This window comes from Anser anser (genome assembly GCF_964211835.1).
Source record: "Anser anser genome assembly, chromosome: 19".
NCBI lineage: Eukaryota > Metazoa > Chordata > Aves > Anseriformes > Anatidae > Anser > Anser anser.
In genome coordinates this window covers 4,642,063-4,657,070 of record NC_139740.1, presented here as the reverse complement: position 1 = coordinate 4,657,070, position 15,008 = coordinate 4,642,063, and the positions used below count along the sequence as shown (strand labels likewise).

At 57.3% G+C, this 15,008-nt stretch overlaps 1 protein-coding gene across 2 annotated transcripts in view; it reads right to left on the bottom strand.

Annotated features, from left to right (window-relative positions):
* Positions 1-15,008, bottom strand: part of NTN1 (netrin 1) — a gene marked incomplete at its 5' end in the record, with an annotated part of 86,238 nt that overhangs the window by 12,836 nt on the left and 58,394 nt on the right. Inside the window, 2 exons of one of the 2 annotated variants that reach the window (XM_083804880.1) lie at positions 11,447-11,500; positions 14,072-14,221. In XM_083804880.1, the coding sequence (XP_083661006.1) occupies positions 11,447-11,500; positions 14,072-14,221 (204 nt within the window). The remainder of the gene's footprint in view (positions 1-11,446; positions 11,501-14,071; positions 14,222-15,008) is intronic. The other variant, XM_083804881.1, reaches the window with a different exon arrangement.

Sequence of the window (15,008 nt, the reverse complement as noted above, 5' to 3'; positions counted from 1 at the left end):
CACACAACACCTCCCCAAAATGGGTGAAACCACCCAGTGCCAGCAGAGCCCTGAACGTGCTCTTGCTGGCACCAGCCCTGCTCTGCCTTTCTCCTTCCCCTTCACCCAACCCCACAGGCTGCTTTAAATTGAGCTTGCTGTGGCCAGAGCCAGCTGGTGTAGATCAGCGTGACTCCCCTAGGGTCGGGGATCTGTCCCGCTTCATTGCCTCCCCGTGGGAGCTGCTCCTGCCTCCTGGGCCATGTGCAGCTCCCCAGGGCCTCTCTGGGACCAAACTGAACATTTAAGTGAAGCCTCCAGTTTGTGTCCCCAGCAGTGCTGCAGGTGGGGGTGATACTGCATGCTCACTGCTTGCTCAGGGTGGGTGCATGGAGGGGGTGCTGCAGGTCATCCCGTCCTAGCCCCTGGCCAAGACTTGCTGTTGCCATCAGGGGACATCTCGGCAGCTGGGGACCTGCTGGCAGAGCTGCTGGTCCCCTGGTGGAAGGGGACAGCAGAGGCTGGGGCAGGGGGGGCTGCTACGAGGGGAGGAGAGGCGTGATGTGCCTGTGGCTGGAGGGCTGCACGTGCTCCTGTGGCAACCCATGCACCAGTACGTGGGATGCACTTGTTACACGAGACTCCTGCAGGACTTGTCCCCGAATCCTTCCCTGCTTCAAGCCTACAGAGTCCCAGGGCTTTTCTGGGACCCCGATGCCTCTCCAAGTCCCTCCTAACCTGTGTCTGGGGGACTGGGACAGCCCCAGCACCTTGGTGCGGGAGAACTGGCGCACTGTGATCCAGGCACCCTCCTGCTCCCAGTCCTCTCCTTCCTGCACGGCACAAGTACTTCTGTGCAAAACCCTGTTTTAGCGATGCAAACGCAACGCACAGCCAGATATAAATGCTTCGGCAGTGACTTTGGGAACCAAAGCACCTCTCTTCTACATTTAATTCTTGATTATATATACGTTTTTTCAAAAACTGAAGATTGCGTCATGTGGCTTTCCTATTCCAGCTCCAAATTTTTGCAACCAAAACCAGAGAGACCCAGAGGCTTAGCAGAGGAGGACACAGCCCTCCCACACCCTGTGGTGTTTCTCCCACCGAGCGATGCTTTTCCTGCACTGCCGAGCGGTGCTGCCGCTCCCAAAGCACCGCAAACTGCAGGGGTTGCATCCTGCACTGCCCTGCTGGGTCCCCAGGGCTGGGAACAACCAGGCACCTCCCAGCGAGGAAGCCCAAACTTTCTGAGTTTCGCAGATAAATAACAAGCGGGGAAAGTGGCTGCAGGCTGCTCGTGAGGGCCGGGAGCAGGTGGCGGGCGGCTGTTTCGTGTCCGTGGCAGCTTAGTAAAACGTGTCAGCAGAGCGTTCAGCAGCTTTGCAGCTCGGCCCATCCCCTTGATATAACTAATTCTCTGGCTGAGCAAAGAGGTTTCACAGCTAAACACCTTCATTTTGCTTAATTCTTTTTTTTTAAGTTACATTTATTTTATTTTTTTAAATTTTCTTCATTTTGAGGGGATTGCTTTAGTGGTGCAGGGCTGGGGCTGTTTACACGAGACTGAAAGCTGTGGAAGAGCCCAGCACTGGGGTCCTGCTTGCCCCCTGCTATCGCACAGCCCCTGATCGGGTCCGGGCCCACTGGCTGCCCCTGGGGCCGGGTGGGACGAAGGCGCTGGGGCTCGACGCTGCCTGCCCCAGGAGCAGCCGCGTGGGGCTGCAACTTGCTGCGCTTGCAGTTCCCAACCGATCGCTAAGCCTCTGTGAAAGCCACATGTCGGGAACGGAAATGAAAGGCCCCTTGGTTCTGACATGATAGAGCGATTAAAGCCACATTTCTTGGCCCGGGTACCTAACTCGAAACGCAGATATAAGGCTTCGATCCCCCAGGGGATTTGGATTTCTAATCCCAATTTATACGCTAAATTCCGATTGATTTCCCCCAGGTAGGGCCCTAAATACCTTTGCGGGCTGACGTCCAGCGTGGAGGTGTTGTGGCTCAGGAGGGAATCCCCAGCCTTGACAGCCTGGCTGTGACATTTCCGTGGCTTAGGAGGGACACTTGTCCCCCTTCTGCACACTCCCGAGGGGCCGCGGGTCTTGCTGGGGCTCTGGGGCAGGCTCGCGGTGTCCCCGTGTCCTCTTTGCACCAGGTGGGATGTGAGAGAGAGTGTGCTGTGACCTAGCTTCAAAATGATGGTGTGGGTCCATATGTCAAATCCCAAATCTGGGAGCCCATCGTGGGACAGAGCAGGGCTGGGAAATTTGGAGACCAGCAGAAATTGGCCAGAAATCTTCCGCTGGGTGATGCTGGGGCACTGCAGCACCCCTGTGAGGAGCAGTGCCTGAGCTGCCCCTTGCACTGGGGCTGCTGGTGGCAGTGACCACGGGGAATGTGGCCACATCCTGGTCCTTGCTTCCTCCAGGTCAACCCGTGCTTGGAAAGACCAGCTCTGGTGCAGAATTAAAATTCCCCTCCGCAGATGCTCCAGACCTGCAGCCCAGCACTTGCACTGCTGCTTCCTCCTCTTTTCGACCAGCCCTTGAGGCTGGAGGGTCTCTACCCACACTTGAGGGACGCGACTGTCATCTCCGCACTAAAATCCACACCCAGGGATGGACGTAAAACCCTCCCTGCCCAGGGGACGGAGGCGGATGGCTCGCTGCCACGGCTCTGTGGGCTCTGGCAGCTGAAGACGCACCCTGGGGGTCGGGGAACCCCAGCACTCGGATGTGGTCCATGCCCAGAGTCGATGACGACCTCGAGCAAAGCCTTGCTACTGTCTGCGTCAAGATGTTTCCTGAGCCCACCCAGCACCCACAAAACTCTTCAGGTGCTCCAAAGCACTGCTCTGTACCGTGCTCCCATGGGACGCCTGGCCACTCAGCAGGTCTGCAGGGCTTTGCACTGCCATCGCCAAGGGCTCCCGCCAGCTCCTCGGCCTGCAGAAATTAATCTCTGGCCCTGCTTGCAGGCAGCAGCTTCAGCTGGAGGATGAGCTTGCTGAGCAGCAGCGTGTGAGCGGGGAGCCAGCCTCTGGGCAGGGGCAGAGGCATCGTCCCTGCTCCTTGGCTGGACGTGGGCTCAGGAGGGTGCTTGGGGTGCCCGAAGGGAGGAAAACATTTCTACGAGCCATCTCACACCATCCCCAAGGCTGGTGGAAGCTGGGCTGTAGGAACTCCGGAGCTCCCAGGTGATGAAGTGCAATCCAAGACCGGCCAGCGGCAGGACAGGAGATGGTGATGCTGTGCTGGGGCTGGTGCTGAGTGTTTTCGGTGCCTTTGGCTCCCAGACTCCTGGACATTTCCCTGAATGACCATGAAATCCTGGTTCACTTCCTCCAGCTTTGAAGCTGCCCATTGCTTCCATCCCAAATAATTATTTTAACATCTCCTCCATCAGTCTCGGTGAGCGGCTGTTAGAGTCGTTGCGGAGAGTGCCAGTTCTGCCGGCCAAACACGCTGGCTCCGAACCAGCTTTGAGCTCCTGGCCTTTGACCACGTGTCCTGAGGGAGGGGAGGCTCCGGAGGAACCCTCTCCTTGCAGAGGAGCACGCATGGGCTCTTCCCTGTGCAACGGGTGGCAGGGGGTTCCCTGAGTGGATCCCACGGTCTGTAACTGGGATGGATGCTGTAATTTAACATGGGCCGGACTGCACTTGGAGTCTTTGTCTCAGAGCTGCCTTCTTTAAAGTAAAAGCAGACTTCAGGCAGAGAACCCCTCCTGGGTGCTTTAGCATTGGAATCGCCTCTCCTGCGCTCTGCTGCTCTCCTAGTGTGGCCATGGACCAAAGCAGGGGACTCTGTTGTCACCAAGGTGGCTCTTTGTCCCCCACCTGGCGATGACCCTGCTGAGGATGCCCTTGTGAATGCAGCCCGCCAGCGAGTGCTCTTCATTTTGAGGCTGGCAGGGGACAGCTGGGGTCCCTCGCTGGTGTCCCTGGCCACCTCCCCAGCGGTGCTCCTTGCCCTAGCAGCTCCCAGAGGTTTGCAAGACTCAGATGAGCCGGGACTGGGCTGCTCACATCGCACACATTGCATGGCCTGGGAAGTGGTCCCCAGGCCCCAAATCCCCCTCAGCCTGTGCACAGGGACCTCAAGGGCTCGAGCCTGCCCCAAGGGGTCTGCACGAAGCACGCCTCAAGCACAGGATTACATTTAATCCCGTAGCTCTTCTGGCAACAACTGCAGCACCTGCAGTCAGCAGGGGCTGGAGGGCACCGAGGGGAGTGGCAGAGGGGCTCGGGCTGAAGATGGGGGCTTGGGGGGTGTCTGTGACCAGTCTGCTCTGTGGGCAAGGGCAGAGGCACCTGTGTGGGCACAGCAGCACCTCCTGGTCCCCAAAGTGGTCTCAGGAACCCTTTGCACCATCACACGTGTGCGGGGTGCTGGGGCCGTCCCTGCCCCATAATGAGCACAGCACCACAACAGGGAGCTGCGCCAGCCCCAGACAGGCAGGAAAAATGTGCTGAGCTGTCCAGGATAGCCATGTTTTTCTTTCTCTGCACCCTATTGAAACCTCTGGCAACAGAAGTGCTAAGTCTACACTACAGCAGAGCCCCCGAACAACTTGGGACCGACAGGCAGGAGTGACCCGAAACCTACCCCACATCCCGGCCTGCCCAGTGCTGCACACCCCAGCCAGGGCCACCAGCGTGTCCCTGGCTGTGAAGGATCCATCCCCACAAAGCAGCCTCTTTTTACAAGCCAGGCTGCTCCTTGATCGGGCTGGGGATGCATCCGTGCACCGTGCTGGGGCCGAATGCGCCTGTGCAGCGGGCAGGGCAGCCCCGCACAGGGGGAGTGGGATGTGCGGCCCGCAGGCGCTCCCGGCAAGGATAACTGCCCAGCCTCTCCCTTGGAACAAGAAGGTGCAAATGAGCCCACAGAAGCCTCCTTTCTTCTGGCTGAACAAGATTGATTGGAAAACAAATTGGCGCAAATAAAGCATGTAATTAGATTAAAGCCTCTCGCCTGGAGCAGCCAGGGGGGAAAGCAGGGACCGGGCGCTTTGCAGCACCCACAGCCCTGTTCCCAGCTCCACCACGGGTCCAGCGCCCATGGGTCCGTGCATGGTACTGCCCCAGGACCCCCTCCACGGGCTGGGGATGGTTTGCTCCCTGCTTCTTCAGCTGCCTGCCACCCGTTTTGGGATGGGAAGGAACAGTCCCGAGCCCTTTTGGGGCATTTTGAGATGGCACACCTGCCCGTACAGCCTCCTCTCCTGCAAGCAGCCACAGCTGGGGCTGGCAGCACCCCGGAGCAACTGGTGCGAGCCCCAGGCTGTGCAGGGGATGCTCTGTCCCCGCTGCAGAGTGCCTCCCTCCGCCCCTGCCTCCGCCGCTGACAAACTCCAGGGTCACCACCCCACCGGCACAGCCCCGCCGAGAGCTGCGGCCGAGATGATTGAAGGCATTAATAGGAAACTGTCTGTCCTCGGAAGCATCGGCCACCCTATAAATTCCCAGCCTGATGGCAGCTCCCTGGCTGGGTGGGTGCTGTGCGGGGCAGGGTGTCACCATGTCACCAGAGCTGGGACAGAGCAGGCTTTGCTCTGGGGGATGTGGCAATGAGGAGCCAGAGCTGGGGACAAGAAATTTGCTTCACCAAAGGGGAGCTGCTGGAAATGTCTCAGGAAGGGGAGAGACACAGTTCGTTTCACTTCAAAAATATTATTAATTTAGATGTGTTTCGTGCTGAGCTTACAAGTCCCTGCTCTGAAGCTCAAGGCTTGGCCAAAATGTCTAGCCCTTGTGGGGACCCAGGTCCTGCCCTGGGTCAGGAGGACGGTCCCTGAGGTGGCAGGGTCCCAGAGCTGGGGATGTGGGGGTGCAGGGACATGGGGAAGGAAGGATGAGGCTATAGAGGGATGTCAGGATGCAGGATGTTGGGATGCTGGGATGCAGGGATGCAGGAAGCGCTGTGGTGGAGCTGTAGGAGTACCATGCAGTTGTGCACGAAGCTTCTCTGCATTTCAGCAGTTGCTTTTCTGTTCACACACATTCAGAAATATTTTGAAGTGACCAGAAGTTTCTTCCCTGGAAGCCCCTCGCCCCTCATTGTGCTCATGGCCATTCACTGCGGATCTCCATGAGAAACCTCTTTTCAGCAAGGCGCTGGATGCTGCAGCCGATCCAGCAGTCAATCAATCACACAGTCAATCCATCACCTTGCTTACAGCCCAAGACAAGCAAGAGAATACCCACGCAGGGCTGAATTAATTACTCATTTGGACTGCTACAAAGGTGGAGCCCCCCCAGACTGAGGCCAGATTTACACCAGGGCAACCAAAATGAGCATTTTGTCTCCTGAGCCCCGTGCCCTGCTCCGGCCGGTCCCTTGCTCTGCTGATCTTCTCCAGATGTGCGAGCCCATCAATCTTCAGCCAGAGCCTTTCACACTGCATTTGCAAGGCGCTGCATTAGGGTGGTTTTGTTTTCCTTCTGTTTGCCTCCGATAAAGGAGACCTGCCAAGAGCCAGCCTCTGGCAGGAGCCTGCGCTCCTGCTTCCCAGCCCAGAGCCCCCCTCCTGGCACTGTACAGGGGCCGTGGCAGCCTGGCTGCCCTGCCGGGGTGGCACCTTCTGGGCCAAGAACCCAGCGAGTCCCCAGGGACTGGGGGAGATGACTTGAAGGGGACATGGCCACGTGCTGGAGCTCGCAGCAGACACTGAGACCTGCTGGAGTGACTACCCAGGGGTGGTGAGCTGAGGTTTGGGAAGGGTTTGATGTAAACTGCAAGGATTTGGGGCCTCCAAAAAGGCAAAACGCACAATTCCAGATTCTGCAGCAAGGCAGGGCAGATGCAAACTTCAGCAAGGGGTGGGAGTTGCTTCCTCCAGCCCCCCCAAAAGCCGTGCCAAGGCCAAGCAGAGAGCAAGGAGCTGGTGCTCATGGACAACATCAATGGCACCTGCTGTGTTTGCCCCTGGGGGTCCAGCACCAGGAGAGCTTTACCAGCTTCTCATGGGGCTGGGGCCAGTCTGGCCATGGGGACAAGTGCTGGAGAAGGGGCCAGGAACAGCACCTTGGCCCTGTGCCCCCTCCTGCCCAGGGGCTTTGTGTGATGTCTGTGGTGTGGCTGCATGCTGGCCCGTCCTGAGTGCGCCTTGCAGATGTAGTGGAGGCAGCTGGCAGCTCACGGGGCCTTGACTCCTTCTTTCCAGCTGCTGCAGCTCATTAGAAGGAGCTGTGGTACATTTAATCCTTTCCTAATATCACTTTTCCCCTGAATCTGTTGCCGCAGGGACGATGGCAGTGTTTATGTGACCGTGAGCAGGGGTCGGTGGTCCACAGCCTCCGCTTGGGATGGAGATGTTGGACCAAAAAGACCACGTTCCCATGGGGACGGATGGGTACAAACTGACCGGGAGGCTGGAAACGGGGTGGCTCCCAGCAGGCTGAGCCCTGAAAGTCAAATTCACAGCAAATGGCGTGAGTTATCCCCAGGGAGCACCTGGTGGAGATTTGCTGCGGTGATGAGAGTGCTGGTGGCAGCAAGACTGGCTAAAAGTTGGGGATTTCACCCCAAAGCCCAAGTGTGTAAATACGGAAAAGCCATGGGAAGGGGTTGGAGGCACCTGGGATGCTCCCAAAGCTGGGACATGGTGTGGTTGCTGGCGGGTCCCAGCCATGCAAGGCACACAGCGAGTTCCCCTGGGGAACAAATGCTTTCAAGTCAATGTTTTCTACTATTTCCTATAAAGTTTCTATTTTCCCGGCCCGAAGCCATAACCTTTGCATGTGTTTTTTCCAAGAGAGCCAGAGAAGCAGGAACAGCCTTGAAAGGCTCGGACAGCCGGCGGGATTTGTTGGTGGGTTTTTCTTTTTTTCTTTTTTTCTTTGTTGTTGTTGTTGTTGTTGTTGTTGTTCAGACTATTTCAGCTTGTTCCAGAGCAGGCGCCTGGCTGCCCACCTCCCTTCTGCACGAGCATCCCGCCCCGGCCCCACCGGCCAGGAACACGAGCGCCCGGACACCACCTGGAGCCCCAACCGCTTTTGGAAAATCCAGCTCTGGTTTTGAAACTGCGGAGGCCGATTTCCAGGGGAAAGCTGTGCAGAGCTGCATCGATCCAATCACCTGGTTTTATTTAAACTCCCTCGCTGAAATCATCCACCTAAGGTAATCATTTCCAAGCCAATCTGGATTAGATTCAGATAAGACAGCGACTGACTGGCAGGTTTGTAAACCTTCCCCCCCATTATTTTTTCACCCTTTCTACATCTCGGAGTGGGACCGGCAGCAGAGGGCAGGGAGGAAGATCTTCCCGCAGCAGCCCCTCCTCATCCTCCGAGCCCCGGCACGGCAGAGCATGGCTGCATTTCATCTAAACAAGGCCCTTTTGGACAGTTTCCCTAAATTGATTGGGACCCCTCGGGGCTAAGCGGAACCAGGCAGGACCCCCCCCCCCCCCCCCCAAAAGTCAATGCTTCCACCCCCTGTTCCCCAGCCAGCTTTCATCCGTGCTCTTTTAAAACTCCCCCTGCATTGCCTCAGATCAGTGGGACGCTGCCTCGGCTCCCAGCGGGGAAGATACTTCCCATCGCGCTCAGCTACCAGCAGGGGAAACAAAGGGGCTGCACCCAGAGCCTCCCTCTGCATCCTCCCTGCATGTCCACCTTTTGCTCCCACACCACAGGTTAGAGGAGGAACCACCAGGGGTTTCGGCAGGATGCTGGCAGCTGGGTGATGCCGAAAGTGTCCATGTTCAGCCTGAAACTGGTCACGTACTGCCTTGTCCTGCTTGAGGGCACTGAGAATGCAGGCTCCTTGTGTTCGCCCTGCTCACGGTCACGGCTGGGGAAGGTGCGAGAGGACACAGGACAGGCAGGGAAAAGACCAAGGACCCCCTCTGAAAGCCCCTGGGTAGGACCATGCCCAGATGACCGCGCTCCCACCAGGAGCAAACAGATGCTGGGGATCTCTGTGGCCAGCTCGAGCTCAGGGACGCTGCACAAGTGTCCCCTCGCGGCACCAGCCCTGAGGCTGGCAGGGACCCGAGGGAGCATCGCCACTGCGATGATGGGGCTGGCTCCGTTCCTGGCTGCGGTGACGGAACCACAGCGTGGCTCTGTGCGCTCAGGGACTCGCCCCAGCAGCCGCTGTCCCTGCAGAAGGGGCTGTGAGAAGCCCTGGCTGCCTCTCCTGGGCTGCCCAATGCCTGTGTTTGTTGGCAGATCCTACAGCAAAGTGCTGGTGTTAGGGTCCGAGGGGGATGCCCCACTACCCCTGCGGCAGGCTGGGAGCTGAGCAGGTTTGGGAGGCTGCGGGGGGATGAACATGCGGCTCCTGGAGTGGAGAACAAAATCTCTGCGTTCCCAGACCAGGATAAGGAACATTCAGTCGGCAATCCTTGCTGGGCAGTGAGAAATGCAGCATTTCATCTGATGAGCTTTTGTTTTTAAGCACTGCTTGGATTTAATGCGCTGCCCAGCAGGGCGACAAGGGCTGCGGACTGCCTGGCTCCTTTCTCAACACGTTCGGGTCGGAAATGGTGATGCCAATTTCCATCCCCTAGGGTGGGGAGGCGAATCGGGCAGGAGAGGCTCAGCTGAACGCGATGACATGATGGAGCAGAGCTCGCCCTGGCAGGACCGAGCAAACCCTTCAGAGCCTGCTCTGCTCCCACCCTCCTGGTGCTGCGGGTGGGACCGGTTGGGGTCGGGTCTCTCCTGCAGCGTGCATACAGCAGTGTGATGGGCACGTTCCTCTGGGGGGTCCTGCTGATCCTCAAACCAGCACCTGATGTGCTCTGCCCGCCTGTAAATCCCTGCCTGTAAAATGGGTCTGGGGGAGGAGCTCACTGGGGCTGGAAGATGGTGAGATGCTCTGTGGCTCATAATTAAGCTCCTGAGGAGTTGAGGAAGATGACTTATGTTGGTAGGAGAGGGTAACCTCGGTTGGTGTTGGGAGATGGTGCTTTAAGGAAGAGAAGACCCACTGCTGCTTGAATTCGGGTAAGGTGGGACAGCCCCTATTGCTAATAGCCCAACACTAGGCTGCGATGGACTCGCCGAACCTCACATTGCACGTTGGCACCTAATTAATAAGCAAAGCAGCAAAGGGGCTCATCACCAGACCCCCAGCTCGAAGCATGCTCCCTAGGCAGAGTTCTGGTGCGCGGCCTCATGCTCCGCTCAGCACTGCAGGTCGGTGGAGACACTTTAGGAAGCACACACAAAGCAAAAGGCACAAACTCAATGCCACGAGATATTTCTTGCTCATACCCGCCTAAGAGAAGATACTGTAATCGCTGCTATTGTGTTTACAGCCCCAGAGGTTGGCTTTAAGTCAGCAGTACAGAAAACCCCGGAGTTCCCCTTCCCTTGGCACTGGGGTTTGAAGACCTTGTCCCTTTGCTGCCTGGTTTCCCGTCCTGGGCATTGCTCCTGAGCACGCTGCCAGCACAGCTGGTGGGAAAAGCCCAGCCACAGGGCTTGGAGTTCAACTTCAGGTGACGTCCATCACTTTTAGTGCAAAAGCTTTAATTTATGAAGCCTCCTGCACTGGTGAGGCAAAAGTAAACAGCCTTTCCTCCCTGAGTCCTTCGCCATCGTGGCACTGTCCAAATATCCCAGGAATCTGCAGGCTGCGGGACAGGAGGAGCTGCTGCGCTCCTCCTGTCATCGCCTGCTCAGGCAGGTCCATGGAGGGGACTGGGGACAGGAAAGTCCCTCGGTGACACGAGGAGGCAGGTGTCTGTCCCCCTGGGGTGTGTATCAGGAGGGGAGGGTGCTGGGAACCAGTGCTGTGGTGCTGGTGGAGGTGGAGTGAATGAAATGATGGCACTGCACAGGGTGATTGTGGGGCAAGGACAGGGGAGGAGAGATGGGAAGATGCGCACCGGGAGGTGCCAAAGTGTCCCCAGGGTGCCCCTGTACTGACCACAGCCCTGTCCCACCCCGAGAACCTGCAATGCTGGTGGTGAGACACGGTGCCGCAACACATCGGCCACACCTGCCACACCTCAGATTGCTTAGCGCAAGAAACACACAGATCTGGATAGAAAAAGGGAAGGCTCACATGCAACTGTAAGCAACACTTAGGTATTCTGTTATCTTTTTGTTCTCCGGTCCTCCTCCCCAAGAAAAACTCAGCTGAGATTTATATTGCCCTCTTTAGCGCTCTTGTACTTGTGCAGCCACTACGTACATCAGCCAGCGGTGCTCTCCAGTCCTTCCCTGGTTCCCAGTAAGGGCCGGTCCCATGCAGTAACCCCCATTTGCTCAGTGATTCTCCCCCTCGGGAACACCTTTCTGCAACTTCCCCGTGCTCCCACTTGCTCCCAGAAGCTCCCATCTCAGGGTGCTGCACGCGTGTTTTCAGAGCTCAGATATTTGGGGCATTAAAGGTATCCACTTGTCCCAGTACAGGCAACAGAATTTATCCGTTAATTTTATGCGTTTTCAAGACCTTTACCTCGGAAGCAGAGAGAAGAGGCTTTAGGAGAGGAGGCAACATACCTGCAGGCTCCTCTGTGCTGCTGGCGGCGGTGGTGGGGGGAGCGGCGGGGATCTCTGTGCCCGGCAGGGAAGAGCAGGCGGGAGCGGAGAGGGGACAAAAGAAAGCAGCGTTAGTCCCGATCCCGAGGAGCTGAGCCCTGCCCAGCCCTGCCCAGTAGCGCGAGGTGCCCGCAGCCCCCGTGAGAGGCTGCAGGTAAAGTGTTGCATCCCCTCGCTGGGACACTAGCCTCATCTCACACGTTCAGAGGAAATGCAAACGGATCTGGTGCCAGCGCGGTGCTCCCTGGTTTTGATTTGGGCTTTGTATGCATAGCTGAAACCACATAATGTTCTGGGTCTTCATGCCCAAGTCTGACTGTGTTTGTTGATGTTGAGGAGGCTGGGCTGCAGATGGAGCGCATTATATGGTCCCAGCTTTGGCAAGACAAGCTCTTTTCCCCAGCGCGCATACGCGGCTCTCATCAGTGACATCTTTTGCGCATTTAGGGCACAGCAATTCCCGAGTATCCCTGGGAATCCTGCTGGGGGAACACCCTGCTGTCCCGATCCCTCGTCTGGGTCTGAGAGTGGAATTTAGGCAGGAGGGATGCAAAGCTTGGACATTCGGGTCTGTCTGCATTGCAGCCCCATTAGCGTTAGACAGCTTTTGGGGTCGTTCACCCTCATGCAGCTCAGCGCAGGCACAAGCCCCTGTGGAACACGTGGCGCACACGTGGGTGGTGCACGAGCAGCCAGCACGGCCGTGCCGAGTGGCGACGACGGATGCTCGCCTTGCGTGGGCTGCAGAGCAGACAGACCCTGCCTGGCGCCTTGCTCATTCCCATGGCACGATTTTTGTGTGGATAGAAGTTTCTGGGACAGGGAAAATACAGTCAGTGGTAAATCAGAGAGTAAGTGTGCTCTTGCAGACAGGGTGGCCAGACCCTCGCTTGGTGCAGTGACCAGGAGAGATCGGGGTGGGTGGGGATGGAGAGCTGGTGCCCTGCACTGTGCATGTATAAAACCTGTGGAATACCCCCCCCCAAACAATAGATATGCTCACTGACTTTTTTCAGGGATGAAAATGTGCTGCTGTTTTGTTTTTTTATTATTATTATTATTATTTAATTTTTTAGCATAGGAGAATTGTGAGATGCTCATATACTCATTCTAATTGCTTTGGCCTCGTACAAGCTGATCAAACACCCAACAACTACACAACGATTTTGCAGCCAGGCCAGAGCGTTGCTTGAAATGCATCTGGACCAAGCCTCGCAGCCCCCTGGGAGGATGCTCTGCAGTGTCACAGAAGCAAGCAGCTGTCACGGGGCCCGGAGGGTGGCAGGGTGGCAGGGCAGGGGCAGCCGTGAGCTCGCCGCTTCGGCAGCTGGCGCAAACACAGCCCGGCTGCGATCGTGTTGAAATTCTGCGTCTGTCTTCATTTAGTGCAGCAAATCCCAGGGGAGGTGATGCAAGGAACAACTTACCCTCTGATTTACCATGGCCCTGGGGAATGACGGATGATAAACCTTTGCGCATACTTGCTGCAAAGCATACCGGAGCCATGACTGTAGCATCTGGGGGAAACAAGCATCTGGTTTGAGCTCTTGCCGTCCCATTGCGACATGGGGAAGAATGAGCCTCAAGTGACCAAAAACCACCCTGGAATGTGTGTTTTCTTCCACAGGAGAAGGTGGAGAAAGGGTGCCTGCCCCGTAATTTGGAAAGGGCAGGCACTGGGAGTGGGCAGCAGACTGTGGGATCCGACAAAGACTTGATTCTTTCAACCTTCATCTTTCTTTTCCCATTTTCCCCCTATTTTTAGCAGCAGGGAGGCAGCCTCGAGGGGAACAGCCCTCCTCCCCAGCCTGCCCTGGGCACTGTCATTTCGGTGCCTGATGTTAGGGCAGGTGGGGAGGTCTCTGGCAAGGTGTGCGAGCACCAAATGATCCAACAACAGCAAACCCAGGAGGCACTGTAGAGAAGCACGGGGTGAAACCACACCTTGCCCAGGCATCGGTCAAAAGGGGATGAGTGGGGATGTGGCTCTTGGCAGAGCAAACGCTGCAGTGCCTTTGGGAGCCGTACCTGGAGCTTGCTGCTGTTAAGAGCAGAGGATGAGGGCACCCTTGGGAAGGCAAACCAAAAAGCAGACCCAAGGGACCATGTGGTGAGCCAGCCCGTGTTTCTGTGTGCATTGTGTGAGTTGATGGTCGCCTTTAGCAATCCAGGTGCTAAAATCCAGCAGCACAATCAGGCTGTGCTGCTCTGATGGCAGCTCCATCGCACCAGCAGCTCTTTTGATTTGAGCTCTGTGCCAGTGCAGCCTGGAGTTTGGAGAGAAAAATCTGCATGTAGCGACTTGCCTGAGCACCCAGACCCCATGCTGTACCCCGAGGCAGAATCACAGCTTGAGGAAATCGGGCTGTGGCTGCACTCACACAACACAACTCCCCGACACGGGAGGTTTGTTTTGGGCAATGTGCCCCATAGCAGGTGATGTGTGGGGGCACCGGCAGCTCCATCCCCCAGCCCCAGCCGTCAGCACGTATGCTGGGGGGTTAGTGGCTGCCTCGGCCGAGCTCACGCGTGTTGTGCTAAGGGTTAATCTCTAATCTACAGACAGCGAAAATGCGATCCACCTACTTATGCAGGGGGCAATGGGAGAGCGGCTTTGCTGGTAGCCCTTGGCGCATCGGTTGCACGTGATGCCGGTGACGCCGTCCTTACAGGGACATTGGCCCGTGGTTTGGTTACAGGTTTGGCCGGCGGCGCCCACGGGATGGCAATCGCACTCTGCGGGGGGAACACACAAGAGGAGGGTGAGGGCGCGAGGAGAGCGGAGGTGGGCAAGGTGGCGCGGCTCCACCAGCAACGTTTGGGCGTCCTGCGAGCGTCTCGTCCAGCCGGGGACCGCACCGACCTGAAACAGAGGTGGCGTTTGGCACAGGAGCAGCGGGGACCAGGGGGGACATCTCACATATGCTACGGGTGCTTTGTGCTCCGTGGAGCTGGGGAGCAGAACGGGGTGCCTGAGGTCCTGCTCTAGGACACCCACTGCACTGCTTGGGTGCTGAGATGGAAGAACGGCTGCAGGGCTCAAATTGGAGCTGTGGGGCAGCATCGCTGGAGCAGACCCTAACCCTAACCCTAACCTCCCCGGCTCCCTGGAGCACTGCCAGGGTTGTAGGGAAGGGGCACAAAACCAAGGAGTGTTTCATCATCCCTTCAGCACACGAGTTCTCGGGTGGAAGTAATTGCTTTCAATGACTTTGGGAATTCATTTCACGTGCAATGTAAAAAAATAATAAAAAAAACCACACACACAAAAAACTCCTTTCAGTGCTTTTGCTCGAGCCCTTCCCCACTGAGCAGCATCCCCGGCAGCTGGCACGGCGGGCGCAGGAAGGAAATGCCCTTGTGGGTGCAGGCAGCCTGAGGACCTGCTGTTCCCGGCCAGATGGATGGAGGCTTGACGGCAGAGCTGGGCAGATGTGAAGGGTTTGGCAGGGGATGTAAATACTGCACTTGAAATCATTCACCAGCTCATTTCCCACAGTGGGACTTACCGGCGCAGCTGTTG